Source organism: Scaptodrosophila lebanonensis, unplaced genomic scaffold (assembly GCF_003285725.1).
Source record: "Scaptodrosophila lebanonensis strain 11010-0011.00,11010-0021.00 unplaced genomic scaffold, SlebRS2 tig00000197-arrow-arrow-pilon, whole genome shotgun sequence".
Lineage (NCBI taxonomy): Eukaryota > Metazoa > Arthropoda > Insecta > Diptera > Drosophilidae > Scaptodrosophila > Scaptodrosophila lebanonensis.
In genome coordinates this window covers 312,232-331,965 of record NW_022060610.1, presented here as the reverse complement: position 1 = coordinate 331,965, position 19,734 = coordinate 312,232, and the positions used below count along the sequence as shown (strand labels likewise).

Here is a 19,734-nt window from a genome sequence, read left to right as displayed (position 1 = left end):
CGTAATAAACTCCGCTCATGATCAACCATCGTCAAGACATTGTGGTATTGCCAAATTATTGGCCAAAAATTCACATTCAATTAAAGAATACAAACAAAACTGCATACTCGGATTTTCGTTGTGCTGTGAAAGCGTTCCACTTGCCCATTTGACGTACTATGTAGCGGAGGCGCGTTCTCCATAGTAACCCCAAAATTGTTTAATAAAAGCGATCTCACCGTTTCCGACTTGAGCGCCGGTTCATTATCACAGTAGATCGCGCGGGCGTATGGAAAGATGTTCATTAATTGTATCAGGGGTGCTTTCACATCCTCTATTGTCCGTGATGTAATTGGTTGTACCACAGCAAATTTAGAAAACTTATCCACACATGTCAAAAAGAATTTCTTATCTGTTGAAAAGATATCTATGTGAAGTATCTCACCCGAGTGGGACGGGATTGGCATCTCGCCCAGTTTCTGCTTCCTTGGGTGCCTGTCGTACTTTGCCCTGGAGCAGACCCTATAGTTTGATACAACTTCGTTGGCGAGCCTGGTAATCCTAGGGAAATAGTAGTTAGACAAGACCTGTTTTACGTTCTCTTGAGCGGCCCTATGTGCTCGATTACGCTCAGTTGTGAAGATCTCTCTTCTTTCATTGATGTCAAAGATGTCCGCCACGAATTTCTTGCAATGCTAGAACTTCGTGGCCGCAAAATTCCGAAGCAAGTCGTTCTGAATGTATGCTAATGTGGGCAGGTCGCAGTATATTGCATTTCGCTTTAGTGGGAGCCGCGCCTCCTCTAGGACAATCTGATTCCTGAAGCAATTTAAGGGCTTGTCCGTAGATTCGACTGTGTAGGTCAATGACAGCTCACTGTGCATAGTGGCTGCGTCTGATTCAGGGTATTGGTTTTCCAATGTATTGACATTCTGTCGCGACAAGGCGTCGGCAACAGGATTTCCTTGCCTGGTTTATAGAATACCTTGGCGTTAAGCTCGTCTCTGCGTGCCTTCCAACTCTTAATTTTCGCGTAAGGGTTTTGCTCCGAAACGGCAAACGTCAGCGGTTGGTGGTCGGTAAAAATGTTTATGTCTTTAACTCCGTAGAGGTAATGACGAAGTTTTCCAAGAGCCCATACTATGGCAAGAAGCTCTCTTTCATTTGTGGCATAGTTCATCTCCCTGTCCTTCAATGTTTTAGAGATCATCGTAATAGGACGACCACCTTGGGAAAGAACTGTTCCTATGTTATGACCCGAAGCGTCGGTCGTTAGATCAAACGGTTTTTTATAATCAGGGTAGATTAGCATAACATCCTCAGATGCGAGAATGTTTTTCAATTTTTCAAACGCATAGCGCTGAGTTTCGTCAAACTCAATAAGAACTTTCCTTGACTTGTGCTTGCTGACTGACCCATTTTCTCCTTTAAGAATGCTTGAGAGGGGTCTTGCAATTGAAGCAAAGTCTTTTATAAAGCACCTATAGTAGCTCGCCAACCCTAAGAATGATCTGAGAGCGAACAATTTTTTTCGCTCAGCAAATTCTTGCGCCTTCGCTTGTTACAATGAAACCGAGTTATTCGACGCTTTTTTTTTTTTTTTTTTTGAAAAAACGCGATTTTTCTTGAGCAGTTCTCATGTTTGCATCATATAAACTTTTTAAGACCCAGTCAACGTGTTTAACATGATCTGCCTCATTTTCAGAAAAAACTATAACATCATCGACCTAGACATAGAAAGTCTTACCGATCCGCTCCCGCAAAACGTCATTGATGGCCCTTTGAAAAATACTGCCCGCATTCTTAAGACCAAACGGAAGTCGGCAAAGTTCGTACTTCCCCCCATTTACCGAGAAGGAAGTTTTCTCACGATCACGCTCAGCCAGCGTGATCTGGTGGTACCCAGATTGTAGGTCTAATGCTGTAAAATATTTGGCATTACCTAAATTAGCCAATATCATTGAAATTTTTGGCATCGGGTAAGTATCTGCCACCGTCTTCTCATCGAGCTTCCGAAAGTCGATTACCAGACGTTTCTTTTTATCGCCCAACTCATCGGTGCCTTTTTTGTCAACAACCCAGGTTGGTTGTTGTACGATGACCTGGATTTTCGGATTATACCGTTTGCTAGAAGGTTCCGTATTTCCATGGTCACGAAATCAGCCACACCCATGGGGTGGGGGTACAACTTAGAATATATTGGCTGAAAGCCTTTATTCTATTTTTCAGCATTTTACTAAAGTTATTTTTTACCCCTTCTGGTGCTTCAATGTCGTCAACGTTAGTAAAGTTGACATTAGAGCACCTGTGGTACTCAATCTTTTCCGATTTGGCACCACATTCCAATTCACCCGCCTGTAAATTTAGGACCACGCCCACTTGCGTTAGCAAGTCAAGGGCAATGATCCCATCAAACGTTGAGAGGCTGTTGAGCAAAAAAATGGTGCCTTAACACCAAACATTCTTAAAAAACATTTTTTCTCAATAAAGCTTGAACCGTGAAGTGAGTGAATTGAAAAGGGGGTATCGACCGGGACGACATTCCTCATACCCGTTGTGAGGGTGCAAGTATTTTGGACGCGACCGTATATGTGCAACTCTAAAAGCCCTCGCTCAGCCGACTGCCCATGCGCAGCTGTTGCATTCAAAAGCTTTTTAATTGCCAAAAATAAGCTTTCATAATCTGATTAGATTTCCGGCTTAAGCAGATGATTTAATTCTTCTTCTTACTCAAGATTGGACGCACGCCGCTCTAAAGCATATAATATTTAATAAAGTCACGTGGTAGGACAAATTATTTAATCTGAAGACATCGTCGTAATTTTAAAAAGTGCGCGATTTATTTAAGGGGTCGGACTATTTTAAAATCCCACCTAAGAGCACCACCGAGATTATTTTGATCATCCCACGAAGAGTGCGAAAATTATATATACTTTTGTGCAATTTGGCATTTACACCAGGTAAGCCTCGTGAAATGTCAACTATTTCATGCTTCTAACAAGCATCCATTTACACCAGTGAACCTGCATCGGCGTATATTGGTGGCCTTTATTTTATTTTGAGCTACCCACGCATTCGCTAATTTGTGGTGCGTTATCAAAGGCTCAGATCGCAGCGTCGGCGCAAGTAACACGTGTGTTAAGGCCCAGCATGGGCTGGCGCTAAAGACGCGCCCGGCTAGCTCAGTTGCTAGAGCATGAACTGATGCTAAAGCCGTTACCAGCTCTACCAAACATTCCCCATATTTGACTCCAATGTGCGATTGATGAGATAAGCTGATCTGTCGTTTTAAAACCTGGCGCTTGTCAAATCAACATCCAGTTCAAATGGCTTTAAATCCAACAGCGCCTCACTAAACGAGACCAAGCCATTACCGGAGACCACAAACTGTGTATCGATGGGATAAGTCATATTTGCAAATAATCTTAATATCATAGGTTAAATCTAATTTCGTTTTCTTTTTACGCTTTATTAAGCCTCGCTGCGCTATGTGTGTGTTGTTGCATAGGCCCATAAACATAATATGAAAATTTGTACCAACAGCCAATCATCGTCAACAGGCCTGCTGACGTCGATGGATCCGGAATGTTGTGAGTACGGGGCAGCCGAAAATATTAAATGCAAAAAGGTCGTAAACTGAATGCAACAACTGCATAGCAATCTGATTTTTTTTCTTAAACGCCAGTAATTTAATACTTCTTTAATACTTCTTTAATACTTCTTTAGTCTTTAAGTACCAAACTACCTATCATGATCAATATGAATAGTTTCGAATTATGAATTTTCTTGAATTATATACGTTTATGTTTGAAGGGAATATGATATAACTTAATTTCCATATGGGCACCTAAAGTATCTCACACCTCAATTATAAAAGGGGTAGGGTCCTATAATTTGTTTGATCCTACAGGTAGGGAGGGTATAGAAGAGGAACACTTTCATCTTAATTCTTCAAACGCGTAAAGTAGGTGCATCTCAATGTGGTACAAGTGGCTTTTGGATTCATTCCTTATCTGTCTACGAATTTTTATTTATGTGACGGCCATGGGGTAAGCAGCACCAACGAAGCCCCCCATTCGCCCTGAGCACGGCCGGACCCCTATAGTAGACAGAGGTGTTGCCGATACCGCATGATGTCGTGCACGTTACATAAAATAAAATGGCGCCCAAAATGTGGGGCCCGAAGAAGAAGAAATTTTAGGCTTCATGTCTAAACACCCCGCGCTTCCCAACCGCGCATAACCATCCAACGTTCTTTTATTAGTTTCCGACCGTATATTTTGAATCTAGCTAGGAGCAGCTAACTCTTAGGTTAGTGCCGTAGTCAGACCAGCAGTCAATAAATACGAAATTATTGGTTTATGTCGGCGGTAATAAGTAGGCATAAATCTTTGCAGTAGAATATTACGCTAAATATCGAATTGCTTAGGACTATTAGATTTGATTGGTAGTCGAATCTATTCCAGGTAAAATATATTTATGTACCATATTTCATTCTAAATAGAATCGAGATTGTTCAAGCTGGATATTTTCGGCATGTCCCTCTTCAATTTGGAATGAAATTCTATTTGATTTTTAAGTAGTTTCAGTATTTTCCGTTGAGATGCCTTGCTTTATGCATGTATACGCAAATTGTTGTATGAGTGCTTAAGGATAAGCCCCATTTAATAACGTTATCGCAACTATATTTTGTCTATCGATACATCGAGTTTGATATACTCTCAAAAGAAAAGAAAATATAATTAATTTATAGTCATGGCTGTACGGCGTAGTACAGAAGACTTAGTCAGCTTATCAGGCGAACCTAATGAGTATGTTATATGTACAATTTGTAACGACACAAGTTCAGAAATAGGTTTCACCGAAACCGCCTGCAAGCATAAGTTTCATAATAACTGTCTATCAGAGTGGTTGAGTAATAACAACTCATGCCCAATTTGTAGGCAGCCGTGTACGCTCGCACCGAGCTCTGATAATCTCTCGGCACAACCTAGATCAAGCTCTGGAGGTGTCGTTGGGAGACCTCGTGCTCCAATGAGTAACACTCAGTTAGGAGTCGCCCCCAGAACTCGGCAAGCAACGAGAGCTCAAAAAGGAAATACTCCAAGTAGAGGAAATATGCAGCCACCATCTAGCTCGCGCATAAGGCATGCACCAAGTGTCCAGGTTTCCGAGATTAATACCATATCCGAAGACCGTATTCAACAAATAATTGCTAATTCTTTAGAAAACTATCGTCAAAATATTACTGCGTCAGTAACTGACCAGAACAGCGCCGCAGTACGAAATTTGTCTTTATCTGGCCTTTCAAGAGAAGCCCGAGAAGAGCCACAACTTGAATGGGAAAATGATATTCATTTAGGTGGTCCGCGTTCAATTATTGGACACGACCATAGTCAGAGAAATAGAACGGCCAATGTTCGAGCCACTACACAGGAGTTTACGATTGATCGTCCTGATAGAATTTCAAATGTTATATCAAATTGGAAATTAAAGTTCTCGGCATCGGCAAATGACATCCCAATCGAAGATTTTATCTACAGAGTAAATTGTTTGACGTCACAATATTTCGATGGAAACTATGAGTTATTGTACCAGTTTGCAAATCTATTGTTTTCTGGACCTGCTCTTTCTTTCTTTTGGAGAGTTCATAGGACGGTAGGTCATATGGATTGGCTTGAGTTGTGCAACCGCTTGAGAGAGAGATATCAAGATCAGCGAACTGACCGAGATATTAAAAATTCAATGAGGTGTCGGAAGCAAGGTAGCAATGAGAGCTTCGACGAATTCCTTCATGCCATGTTAGCTATTGCCGATTCATTACGAGATCCCATGGTAGAAAGTGACATAATTATAGAAGTTAGACATAACTTAAAGCCAGAATTAAAACTTGAATTATTGCACGTAAATACACCCGATTTAGCGACATTACGTAAGGAGTGTCATCGCCACAAAGAGTTCTTTCGCAGTCTCAGAACGAAACAATATCTCAAGCGATTTATTAATTCTATTAACCACGAAGAAAACTCTGATGAACCTTCAGAACAAGATTTTGAATTAGTCGATCAGGTCTGCGCGATATACCAAGCAAATAAGTTAAAGTGTTGGAACTGTGACGAGCCAGGTCATAAATACCATGATTGTTTAAAACCTCGTCGTGTTTTCTGCTACGGGTGTGGCTTACTTGATACTTATAAGCCCAACTGTGTTCGGAAAACTCAGCACAGGATGTCCACCGTGTTTCGATAGGGGATGTCCGACGTTAGCCTTGGGTTCAAATACAGTTATATCTCAAGCATTACCAGACGTACCGTATAATTCACCAGACGTTACAAGTAATTTTCCATTCAAACCATATCACATACGATTACAAGAATTTAGAAACAAAGCAAAGATTCTCAATGCAGAGGTTCTTACTGTTCCAAAGCATCGTTCTTCATTGCGCATGCACAAATTTTGGCTCAATAGGCACCGCCTAAAAAAAATTAAAATAACTTCCATTGTATATAAAAGTAACGATATACGCCCTTTTACTAATATAGAGATATTTGGCCAGTCGTATTTAGCACTTTTAGATAGTGGGGCCAACAAAAGCGTAATTGGTGGAGCACTGGCGGAACAAGTTATCTCCAAATAAATGCAATTTAATTATATAAAAGGCGTAGTACATACAGCAGACGGCCACAAGCAAAGCGTTGCTGGAACAATAACAATACCCTTGACATATAATTCAGTTCAAAAAGACTTTGATTTTCTAGTAGTCCCATCCATTCAACAGAATGTGATTTATGGAATGGATTTTTGGAAAATATTCCACATATCTATTTTACCAACTTGTTCTTTAAGCGAAATTAATGTGGAAATAACCGAAGGTCCGAACCAATTATTGATATCTGATGATCAGAGACTTAAATTACAATCTGTCATTAATTACTTTCCCTCCTCTGAACGTGATGGATTGGGGGAGACCGCATTGGTTGAGCATACAATTGACACGGCAGATACCAAACCTATTAAACAAAGGTTTTACCCTTTATCACCGGCTAAAGAGAAACTTTTGTGTGAAGAAGTTGACCGCATGATCAATTTAGGTGTTGTGGAAGAAGCTCCGTTATCACCGTGGTCCACTCCAGTCACACTAGTCGTCAAACCAGGAAAAGTTAGATTTTGTCTTGACGCTCGTAAGGTTAATTCAGTAACCATCAAGGATGCATATCCAATGCCAATTCTAGAGGGTTTGCTTAGTAGACTACCTCCTGTGCATTGCATTTCAAAGATCGATCTAAAATATGCATTTTGGCAAATTCGATTAGATCAGGATTCTCGTGCAAAGACAGCTTTTACTATTTCGAATCGACCCCTGTATCAGTTTAAACGAATGCCTTTCGGCCTCACAAACGCTCCGCAAACTATGTGTAGGTTGATGGATCAGGTTATACCATATCAGATAAAATCACATGTGTTGGTATATCTCGATGATTTATTGATAATGTCATCTAATTTTGAAGAGCACCTAGAGCATCTTGCTACAGTATCCACACAACTGCGCAAAGCTGGACTTACCATTTTGTTTAAATAAAGTGGATTATCTCGGATATGTTGTGGGTGAAGGTACACTTCAAATTAACCCTGATAAGATTCAAGCCATCGAAGAATTTCCAGCCCCCAAGACGCGCAAACAACTTAGAAGATTCCTAGGAATTACTGGGTGGTACCAACGATTTATTTCTCAGTATTCGTCAGTGATTTTTCCTCTCACGGAATTGTTGCGTGGCAAACCGTACGAATGGAATGAGCAAGCTCAAAGAGCATTTGTCGATATCAAGCAAAGACAAGGCTCCATTTTTAGTCCATCCGTATTATGAAAAAGAATTTATTGTGCAATGTGATGCTTCAATGTATGGCGTGGGTGCGGTTTTAGCTCAATTGGACGAAAACGGATGCGAACGTCCTATCGCATATATGTCGAAAAAACTAAATAAAGCCCAACGTAACTATACTGTTACTGAACTAGAATGTTTAGCTGTAGTATTAGCGGTAAAGAAATTCCGTATGTATATTGAAGGACACTCATTCAAAGTTGTCACCGATCATTCAAGCCTTCGTTGGCTTATGAACCAAGCTGACTTGAGTGGAAGATTGGCGAGATGGGCAATTAAATTGCAGGGCTTCAATTTCAGCATCGAGCATCGTAAAGGAAGCGAAAATGTAGTAGCAGATGCGTTATCTTGTTCATTCGAAGAGAGTAACGAAATTGCAGCAATAGAGATTGAACTCTTTCCAGAAATTGATTTAGATTCTGAAGCTTTTCAATCCCCCGAACACAGTAAGCTTAAAGACATCTATTTGAAATCTAATCTACCAGACTTTCGAGTAATTGATAATTACATATATCGGCGTAGTAGTTTTCATGAAAGAAGTGCAGATCAAGAGGACAGTTGGAAATTGTTTGTTCCAGAAGCATTGCGTAATAACGTAATAAACTCCGCTCATGATCAACCATCGTCAAGACATTGTGGTATTGCCAAATTATTGGCCAAAAATGGTTTGTGATGTGCGGGATTATATAGGCAAGTGTGAAATATGTAGGACATCCAAACACCCTACTTGTGCACTTAAACCACCCATGGGAAGTCAAGTGTCGAGTGAAAGACCCTTTCAGCGATTATATATTGATTTCATTAGTCCGTTTCCCCGAACCAAAAGTGGAAAAGTCGGAATTTTTATTGTTCTCGATCATTTCTCAAAATTCACCTTTCTTAAGGCCGTTAAGAAATTCACGTCGAAAATCGTTATAGACTTTTTGAGAGAAGAACTATTCACATGTTTTGGAGTACCCGAAGTAATTGTAAGCGATAATGGTACTCAATTTAAAAGCCATTATTTTGCGGCATTTACATCAAAGTTCGGTATTCAGCACATATGCACAGGCGCATATGCCCCACAATCAAACGCAGCAGAAAGAGTTAATCGATCTATTAATGCAGCGTTAAGAGCTTATATACGAACCGATCAGCGATCATGGGACGTATATTTACCTATTAATTCATCGTTAAGAAATTCAATCCACCAGTCAATTGGAATGTCGCCATATTTTGTAGTATTTGTCCAACATATGATAACTCACGGTCAAGACTATAAGTAGTTGAAGAAATTAGACTTACTCAGCGAAGGAATTGAGAAATTGGGAAGAGCTGATGATTTTCAGAAAATTCGTTCGACGATAGGAAAACAGTTAACAAAAGCCTGTGAAAAGAATCAGCGAACATATAACTTGCGAAGTAGACCACGATCATTTGAGGTGGGGCAAGAGGTAATAAAACGAAATTTCGCTTTGAGCAATTCGTCTGCTAATTTCAACGCAAAATTAGCCCCAATAGGTACTAAAGCCAGAATTAAGCAGAAACTTGGCCAATCTATTTATCTTCTTAAAGATCTTAAAGGGAAAGAATTGGGAAAATTTCATGCCAAAGACATTTGGTAAAGAAGATTCGAAGAGCACCCTTTGTTTTTTTTTCAGCTTTTTTCTTAGGCTGGTAGCCAAGATTAAACCTGTGGTGTGAGGGTGCAAGTATTTTGACCTAAATAAAACGAGTAATGATTATTATGGACCCTATCGTAAAACTCCCAAATAAAGGGAACGTGGTCATTTATTTTGGACGCGACCGTATAAGTGCAACTCTAAATAATCTGATTAGATTTCCGGCTTAAGCAGATGATTTAATTCTTCTAAAGTCTTACTCAAGATTGGACGCACGCCGCTCTAAAGCATATAATATTTAATAAAGTCACAGTCACATTTAATAATCGCAGCGTCGGGGCAAGTAACACGTGTGTTAATGCCCAGCATGGGCTGGCGCTAAAGACGCGCCCGGCTAGCTCAGTTGCTAGAGCATGAACTGATGCTAAAGCCGTTACCAGCTCTACCAAACATTCCCCATATTTGACTCCAATGTGCGATTGATGAGATAAGCTGATCTGTCGTTTTAAAACCTGGCGCTTGCCAAATCAACATCCAGTTCAAATGGCTTTAAATCCAACAGCGCCTCACTAAACGAGACCAAGCCATTACCGGAGACCACAAACTGTGTATCGATGGGATAAGTCATATTTGCAAATAATCTTAATATCATAGGTTAAATCTAATTTCGTTTTCTTTTTACGCTTTATTAAGCCTCGGTGCGCTATGTGTGTGTTGTTGCATAGGCCCTTAAACATAATATGAAAATTTGTACCAACAGCCAATCATCGTGAACAGGCCTGCTGACGTCGATGGATCCGGAATGTTGTGAGTACGGCGCAGCCGAAAATATTAAATGCAAAAAGGTCGTAAACTGAATGCAACAACTGCATAGCAATCTGATTTTTTTTCTTAAACGCCAGTAATTTAATACGGCTTACATTTTGTTATTACATTTAACTATTTATATATATATATATATATATATATATATATATATATATAGTATATATAATAATAGGTAGTTTGGTACTTAAAGACTAAAGAAGAAGTGTTTTTACAAAATTGATTATAATTAGGAAATGAGAAAAAAAAAGTATATATATATATATATATATATATATATATATATATATATATATATATATATATATATATATATATATATATATAATTAATATATATATATATATATATATATATATATATATATATATATATACTTTTTTTTTCTCATTTCCTAATTATAATCAATTTTGTAAAAACACTTCTTCTTTAGTCTTTAAGTACCAAACTACCTATCATGATCAATATGAATTGTTTCGAATTTTCTTGAATTATATACGTTTATGTTTGAAGGAAATATGATATAACTTAATTTCCATATGGGCACCTAAAGTATCTCACACCTCAATTATAAAAGGGGTAGGGTCCTATAATTTGTTTGATCCTACAGGTAGGGAGGGTATAGAAGAGGAACACTTTCATCTTAATTCTTCAAACGCGTAAAGTAGGTGCATCTCAATGTGGTACAAGTGGCTTTTGGATTCATTCCTTATCTGTCTACGAATTTTTATTTATGTGACGGCCATGGAGTAAGCACCACCAACGAACTCCCCCCATTCGCCCTGAGCACGGCCGGACCCCTATAGTAGAGAGCCGAGACCGCATGATGTCGTGCACGTTACACCGTGTAGAGTTTTATGTAGTTTTTGTAGGCGCCCGTGTCGATTAAAAACTTCATGACTACCCCCGCTACTCTTCGTCTGATGAAGGGCAGCAGGGAGCTTCTTCTAAAAAATTCGCGGTCACTCTCGCAATCGGCCCCGATTTCATCGGCAATTTGGGATACCGCGTCGAGTGCTGCCGAGTTGTAAGTTACACACTCTTGGTCAATCCCCTGCGCAATGTGATTGACCCTTTGCCTTCTTTGGCCGGTCATGCGCTCAGATTGGTTAGGTTTTTTGCCTTGCTGAAAACCCCCGTAGCACCTCCCTGAGTTCTGGTTCTTCCGTGAAGCAGTAAAATGTCGAAATTTCGACGAAGAGGGGTCTACGTCCATGGGCTCGCCAAAATCCCCCTGGGTCTGTTCATTTTTTGTTTGATCCGGCTGCTGCTGGCTGCCCTGCTGTCGGCTAAAGAATTGACTTTTTCCTTGGCCTGCCTGAGACCCGCCTCATCTGTTGTCTACCGTGTGGCAGCAGCTCTACACTTTGAGACTTTCCCCTCTAAGCTCCTGGCAGTAAAGGCATACCTTTCGTGATTCGCCTCCAACTCCTGGGCCAATGCCAAAGCTGAAGGCAAATCGGGTGGATGGGCTGCCGAAAGCACATCCGTTAGATTTCGCTTGAGCCCAGATATGAAGGGCATCCCCTCTAAACTTTTCGCACATGTCCCTTGCTAGGTCTGTATCGTAGGACATGTTGACCTTATTTATTAGTAAGGTCAACTTCTTCTCCACCTCGTCATAGTATCCTAACAGCGAAAGAGTTCCCTGTCTGAGCATACCTAGCTCCTCTTCGATGACGTGTATCTGTCTCTTGTCACTGTACGTAAAATCGAGTCTACCTATGACGGCCTCGAAATTCATAGGAGTGTTGAAAGATGCGAGCACAGCATCTGCTGGACCCCTTATCTTACTCCTTATTATGATAACCACCTGGTAATGGCGGGAAGTGCCGCTTGACGCCAAGACACGTATGTCTCCTGTGTGCCGAAGAAGTCGGCTAAGCACTTTACAGCGTCTAAGGGCTCATCACAGTGGGCACCCTCCACTATTTCTACAACTTTATAAACTCCTACCTCCGGAGGCGCTATTTGTACAGTTTGTATGCGCTGTGAGAGTTCGTTAATTTTGCGGTTGAAGTCCCCCTTAAGGGTTTCTGTTCTCTGATCATACAGAGCTGCCTGTGCTGCCAAAGCGGAGTTTACTGCCGCATCGATAATGACCCTTAATTCCTCAGCGTTCATTTTCCTTTCTGCTCGGTCGATTTGGCAATTACTTAAGCCCTCGATCAACCCCTGCAGTACACTATCGTCGCTGTCGTAGGTTTCTGACCGCACGGACTGACTAAACTCGTCTGAGCTATCACCACTCAACAACAACCAGCAGCCCCTTCTGGCAAGAAAATATACTTATTTTATATAATAAGGCAAGAATTGTATCAAACAGGGATCATTCAATAAGAAAACTTTTGCGTCTAAAATTTAACTCCGCTACTTTCGGAGTTTTTATTATCTTTTTTTTATTTACTTAAAGGCAAGAATTTTACGTCACTCAGCACAACCCTGCTCACAAGTTTTATTAATTTATTTCATTAACTATAATATGCCGTTTACGTAGCCAAAAAAAAGCAAGAGATAACGCTACAGTCGAGTAAGCCCGACAGTGTAATACCCTGTACCCAGGTAAACTTCCGTCACTGAGTTATATGCGCCCATAGCAGCAGCAAAAAGAGGAAGAAGAAGAGCGAACTTGTTGCTGCAGTTTGTGGGGGTTGTACTGGCGAGAATTTATTTCGCTAATAACATTTCTTAGAATTGACCAAATTGAATACAATTTTTAACAACAGTAGATAATTATAAATAAATTATGTGTGCAAAGTTTGGTTTAGGTAGCATTTGAAATGTGGACGCTATTGACGAAATTCTGTAGCGGGGGAAGGGGGGAAAATTCCAAAAAATAAAATAAACTCGTCCTTTCTCGGACCTAGGAGAATCTGGATGCTAACTTTGGTTATTCTAGCTGTTATAGTTTCTGAGATCCTTGCGTTCATCCAGACGGACGGACAGACGGACGGACGGACTGTCTAGATCGATTTCTCTCGTCATGCTGATATAGAATATATATACTTTATGGGGTCGGAGATGCTTCCGTCTGCATGTTACATACTTGGACAAACCTAATATACCCTTTTTAACCTACGGGTACAGGGTATAAAAAAAGGTCAATTTAAGATTAGCAACACACTGATGATTGTACTACTCTCTCGACACTCAGTGCCGGGGGTTTTTTTTATCTACTCTCTCAGCACTTAGTGCTGGGGTTTATTTTTTCCTTTTATATTTTACACATGTGTTTTCACACAAAAAGTTCCACAAAACTACTTTTATTTTGGGCACAATTTAAGGACTTTTCCCGTGAGTTTTTTTTATGTTGGGCGCCAATTAATTAGTCACTCCGCACGTTATAATTACAACCGTTGTTGGTCGAAGGACACGGAGTGAGTTTTATTCGGAATTTATTACTGCGCAGTGATGCGGCAGTCAAAATCGATTATTAAGAACTAAATTACAAAATATAAATCTTACAAGCTAGAGCCCAAATGCAGCTGCCTACGCCGCCGATGTGCTGAGCTTGCGCCTCGTGCAGCGTGTCACATTACCGCGGCGGATGTCGTTGACCAAGCTGCTGCCCATGGGAATGCTGGGTCAGCTACTTGGGTGCAAATGCCTGGCGGTGAATTTGCTCAAGCATTTGCTGGTTGGGGGGCTGGGCGTTGTTGGTTAACTTGTACATATCTTCTTCTTATAAATCGGGACGTCCCGCCAAAATTGGAGCGTTCGGCAACGCTGATATGTACATACATTTAAATTTTTCATGCAGGCCTAAATACATACATACATATATAAGTATGTATTAAATTTTTTAATTCAACACTAATTTGTGTCTTCAATTCCAAATATGATTGTTGTGAATGTAAAAGGTGTGTTTCTGCTTTTGTAAATCGCATGAATACACTCACAAAATAGGCTTAACGGTAAATGATTCTTAGATTTGTTCAGAATACATTTGTAGCGTTGTTAGCTAACACTAAAACGGTAAGTCGCTGTAAATATGCGATCAGCTGAGATGCTAGAGATGGGCATGTGTCGGATGCTCTATGTGCTAGAGCATCAAAACTATCGATAGTTGAATCCGTCGATACAATCAATAATTCCATCGAAGTTTGAATGCAATTAACAGAAAATTTAAATAATAACATCTTATAATTTATTGAGATCAATTAGAACAAATCATACACAAACATACATATGTACATCTGCCCGCAACGTGAAGAAGAATATGCGTATATCCGCTTTCCGTTTCTGCTTTACTATCGCTTACGCAGTCGTTGCCTAGCGAGGGTAACTGTAAACTTTTGGCATTTTGCCTTTGAAATTAACAGGCGTAAATTATCAAAACGAAAGAAGAAGCACGAGCCAATGATTTGCAGTTGTTGTTTTTCGTTTTAAAAATTTGATCTAAAACCATAGAACATTATTTATTACAATCAAACAACAGTGCTAGATTGTCCAATGTATACATACATACATAAATATGTATGTACATATGCATGCATGTTTCTCTTTACTTTTTCAACCGTACGTAGAGAACCGCACACATAGACACGAACTGTTGCTTGTTCTGTGTGTGGGTGTTTATATGATGTCCCCAACTATTTGATATTTGCCTTCTTTGTAATTTGTTGTTGCTGCATAAAGTTACTAATGAAAACCCTAATGCCAAATGTACTAAAAAAAGAAAAAATTACTTTTAAAAATGTTAAATAAATTTTAATTAATTTCCATTTCTTGCTCTGTCAGTGCAAGACGAATGAACATACATAGATGTTACATGTACATAGTTTTTTTTTTTTTTTTTTTGTATTCTTTATATAATTTGACAAAGAGTGGAAAGTACAAATATAACAATGTAAAGATAGAAATAACAATAATAATAGTAATAATATACGCAGGTCAAGGTCCAGGCGGTACGGCCGTTAGGCATTGCTTCGCCCGGACGATCAACCCGCTTATATCGCGCTTCTGTCCCGCTCCTGTTTCCTGAGCTTGCCCATAACGAATGTATGTGTACACATACATAGATTTTTTTTTTTTTTATAGCTATACGAGCTAAAGGCTGGGTAATCTTCGAAAGATATTGGTAGCCCGAGCTACCAATATGCACGATTCGCATGTGAGACAAGACTTACTCTTTGGCTTGCTCGCGCCTACGTACTAAACCCCCATCCTTTTCCGTATCCTCCAGACCATGTGTTCCCCCCGGTACCGCCGTCAAGCATGACTTCAGGGGGTGGTGATTCGGCGAGTGCTGATCTCTAGGGTTGCAGCTCTTTCTTTTTCTGCCATCCTTTGTCGTTTTATGACTTCTCTGGCGAAGTCGCAGACATGAGTCCAGTTTTCGATGGATGCCAGCATCAGGTTTACTACCGTACTGTGTGTAACCTGCGCCCCCAGGTTCCGCTGGCGGTCGTATCGCGAGCAGTGGAAGAACACGTGTTCTGCATCTTCTATACAACTTGCACATTCCGGGCAAGTGTTGTTGTTGTCATGCTTGTATTTGTGCAGGTATGCTCGAAAACATCCATGTCCTGTTAGCAGCTGGGCCAAATAGTAGTTGACCTGCCCATGTCTCCTTTCGATCCACTCCTTTATGTTTCCTAGCAGCTTGTGTGTCCATCTTCCTTTGGTGGATGTGTCCCAGCGGTGTTGCCATGTTGCCATCGCCTCATCACTTAGCCCCCGGGAGTATGTTACGCCGGTTCTTCTGCCAAGGTACCTCTGCTTTTCTGCCTCTGCCAGCAGCTCTAGCGGTGGCATTCCTGCGATTACTATTGCTGCTTCCGTTGATACAGTACGGAACGAGGAGGCTACCCTAAGGGCACACCTTCGGTAGGCTGAGAGCAGGTGCTTCTTATATGAAGTTTTGGCCATTGCTTCAGACCAGATGGGCGCTGCGTATAGGGCTATTGATGTGACTACATTCATCAATAGTAACCTTCTGTCTTGCCTCGGTCCACCAAGGTTGGGCATTATTCGTGCTAGGGCATTGCTTACTCCAGCACACCGTCCTCCAACATATTTGAGGTGCTCCTTGTAGTTGAGTCTGATGTCTATCATGACTCCCAGGTACTTGATTGCTGCTTTGGAGGTGATCTGTTCATTCCCTACTTCTATTGTTATGAACTCTACTTTTTTCCTGCTGCTTACAAGAAGTACCTCTGTCTTGTGGTCAGCTAGTTTGAGTCCTATGCTTGCTATCCAGCTCCTAGCTATTGCTACAGTTTTGTTACACATTCTTGTCAGTATGTCAAGGTGCTTTCCCGTCACTACTATTGCTATATCGTCCGCGAACCCAGTGATTTCTGCCCTCTTGGGCAGTTCCATAGTATTGGGCCTAACACTGATCCCTGTGGTACACCCGCTGTCACGGCATAATGCTTTCTGCCTTCGCCTGTGTCGTACAGGAGCACTCTGTCGTTAAGGTAATCCCTAATGATCTCTACTAGGTACTTTGGTACATTTTTCCCATCAAGTGCTGCAAGAATGACATCCCAGTCTGCTGAGTTAAAGGCATTTTTTACGTCCAGCGTGATAATGGCGCAGTACTCTTTTTCTCCCTCGAGCCACCGCACTCCTTTAATGGCGTCTTTCGCTGTGTGTATAACTGCTGCTATCGCATCTACTGTGAAGCGGGCTTTGCGGAAGCCATATTGTCGGTCTGAGAGGCCATCTCCTTCCAGTGCTTCGTTCAGTCTTCTGCTAATTATTTTTTCCAGTAGTTTGCCGGCAGTGTCAATCATGCAGAGCGGCCGGTAGCCTGAAGCGTTCTGGGCGCTATTTCCTTTTGGGATTAGCACCAGTCTTTGCTTCTTCCAGATCCGGGGGAATTTCCTCTCCTTAATGCATGCGTCGAAGGTCTCTCTGAATAGTTCAGCTTCGTGTTCGATGGCCGTCCTGAGGGCAATGTTTGGGACTCTATCCACCCCAGGTGCTTTCTTTAGTTTTAGTTCTAATTCTTCAAGAGTGACACCTGGGATGTTTTCTGTGGCCTCAGCTTGCCACTGAGTATGTAATTTCTGCCCTCTGGGGGAAGAGGCTCTCCACAATCGCCTTGAGCTTCGTAGCGCATGTTGTGACTGGTGAACGGAAGCTGCTTAGCTTTTTCATTACCAGCTTGTACCCTGTGCCCCATGGGTTATTCTCAACGTCGTCGCACATCTCTCTGTAGTAGTTCCCTTTGCTTTGGGTGATAGATTTGTTTAAGGTGGCCCTCGCAGCCTTATACTCTTCTTGAAGTTCGACAAAGTTTTCGCGACCTCTAGCTCTCTGGCATATTCGACGTGCGCGTATGCATTTCTTGCGGAGGTCGGCAATCTGTCTGTTCCACCAGTAAACGGGTTGTCTTCTAGGCTGTTGGCCTTTCTTGGCCATAGACGCGTTACAGGCATCAGCAATGTAACGCATCCGGATGGACGCTTTGTTGCTCGCACTACCCATTAGGTGACACTCACCCATCGACAGTTTGAATGCCTCTTTGTCGAAGGTGGTGTCTCTCCATCCTGGATTGGGTCGGGGGCCATTTGTTGGGTTCCGTCTCGTAGGTCGTCTGTGGATCTCAAATATTATTGCCTGGTGGTCACTGTGCGTGTATTCATCCGATACGTGCCATTCCGTTGAGGGCAGAACTGATGAAAGTTATGTCGATCTTTGAGCTTCTCCCCCCTCTGGAGAAAGTGTCCTTTTCACCGCAGTTGAGCAGTGCTACATCCAGGGTTGCAAACGCTTCAAGAAGGTATTCTCCCCTGAGGTTCGTGCGATTTGAGCCCCACTCGACTGCCCATGCATTGAAGTCGCCTGCGATAACTATGGGCTTTACTTCTTCCGCGTCTTTGACGAGCTTATCAAGTGCATGTCTGTACGTCTCTAGCGGCATGCTGGGGGGGTAGTAACAGCTGTAGTATGTTATTCCGTTCACTGTGCTTTTTACGTATCCTTCCTCGCCGCTGTGCGTCTTCTCAAGTGGAAACTTGCCGCATGTCCATATTGATGCTTTATTGCATCCGCTAGTGGTCCTTCGTTGTGAGTCATCCGCTCTGTAGTGTTCGCTGAGGATTGCTAGGTCGATTTTTTGCTCGCGCACTATCTGTTTTAGAAGCTCCTGGGCAGCCTCGCAGTGGTTTAAGTTCAATTGAAGGACCCTCATTTGTGTTTATTCAGGACCTTCCTGCGGGCTGATATATAGTGGGGGCATTTAGGCCCTCCTGTGACATGCCTGGCGTCGGCATTTGGGTCGTTTCTGCATAGTAAGCAGTGTGGGTCTCCTTGGCACGCTTTGGCTAGGTGGTCAAGTCCCCCGCACTTGAAGCAGTGCTTCGACCAGTCTTTGAGACCTACAGTTTCTTGCCATATGCCCGAAGTCAAGGCATTTGTAGCATCTTGTCGGTGTAGACCTTTTGAGTAGTCTGCAGACTGTCAATCCAACTCGCAGTTTCCCTAACTCTTCTGCCTCTTTTGCCTGTTTCTCCGGTATGACGATTATGGCCGTCCTAGTGCCAGGAGCATCCCTGATTACTTTGATGGCCTCGCCATGTATGTCACCTATCTGGTTCCTCCATCGAGGTACCTTAGCTCGAACGTGGCTTCTTGTGTAAGCATTCTGACCTCGACCTCAGTGGGCAGTATGCTTTTGATGTGCTCCTGTTGTTGTCCGGTGGTCACATCGGTTGCTCTCTTGAATTCGAGCAGCAGCTCTCCTTTTTGCGTCTTCCGTACGGCATGGACCTCTTCTCCGACTGTTTTCAATTCAGGGGCGCTTTTTACCTTCCTGAGAATATCTGCGAATGACAGTTTCTCCGTCGGCTTGATAATCATGACATCAGGCCTAGGCGGTCTCCTTCGCTTTTTGGATACTTGTATCCACTTGCTGGTTGCCTGGCTGTTTCCTCCTTGTATTGCCTTTTCCATCTCTTGACTCGGTCCGCTTGCTTTGTCGGTTTTTGGCTTCGGTGTTCTTTTCGGCATGCTTGCATCTGTGTTATCCTGGTTCTCCTGTCTGCTAGTTTTCGTCTTTTTTGGCGGTGTTCTTCTAGGTCTCTCTACCTCTTCTCTTAGCCTTTTTGGTGTGCCGCGTACCTCTTGCTGCCGGGCAGTCTGTGTGCCCCTATCATTTGTTCGCATGGATTTCTCTGCCTGCGACTCCTTGGCCCTAGCTATTTGTTGGTATAGTGAGTTATCACCGCCACCAGGTCACGCATTGGTTGGTGGATAGACCTTCTCCCACCACCAAACATTTCGTTGAGCTCACCGATTTTTTCCCCCAACTCCGTGAGAGGGTCTCTCCCTTGTTTCGGAACCTGGACTAGCATTGGTTCGCTCTCTAGTTCAGGAGAAGATGACCGTGATCTTTCCATACTCCGCACCTGCAGGGTTTGTACTGGAGAGCGTAGTAGCCTCGATGCTTTTTGGAACGGGTTTTGCCCCCGTGCTTCCCGTTAGTGCCTCTTTTGCGC

General features: G+C 42.1%; 1 protein-coding gene across 3 annotated transcripts in view; it reads left to right on the top strand.

Moving 5' to 3' along the window:
• Positions 1-19,734, top strand: part of LOC115629994 (tetratricopeptide repeat protein 21B-like) — a 214,550-nt gene that overhangs the window by 94,220 nt on the left and 100,596 nt on the right. The window contains exon 6 of one of the 3 annotated variants that reach the window (XM_030526622.1): positions 1,685-1,738. The exons of the other annotated variants lie outside the window; for them this stretch is intronic. Coding sequence (XP_030382482.1) covers positions 1,685-1,696 — 12 coding nt within the window. The 3' untranslated portion in view covers positions 1,697-1,738. Of the gene's footprint in view, positions 1-1,684; positions 1,739-19,734 lie in introns of those variants that run through there. 3 annotated transcript variants of the gene reach the window in all.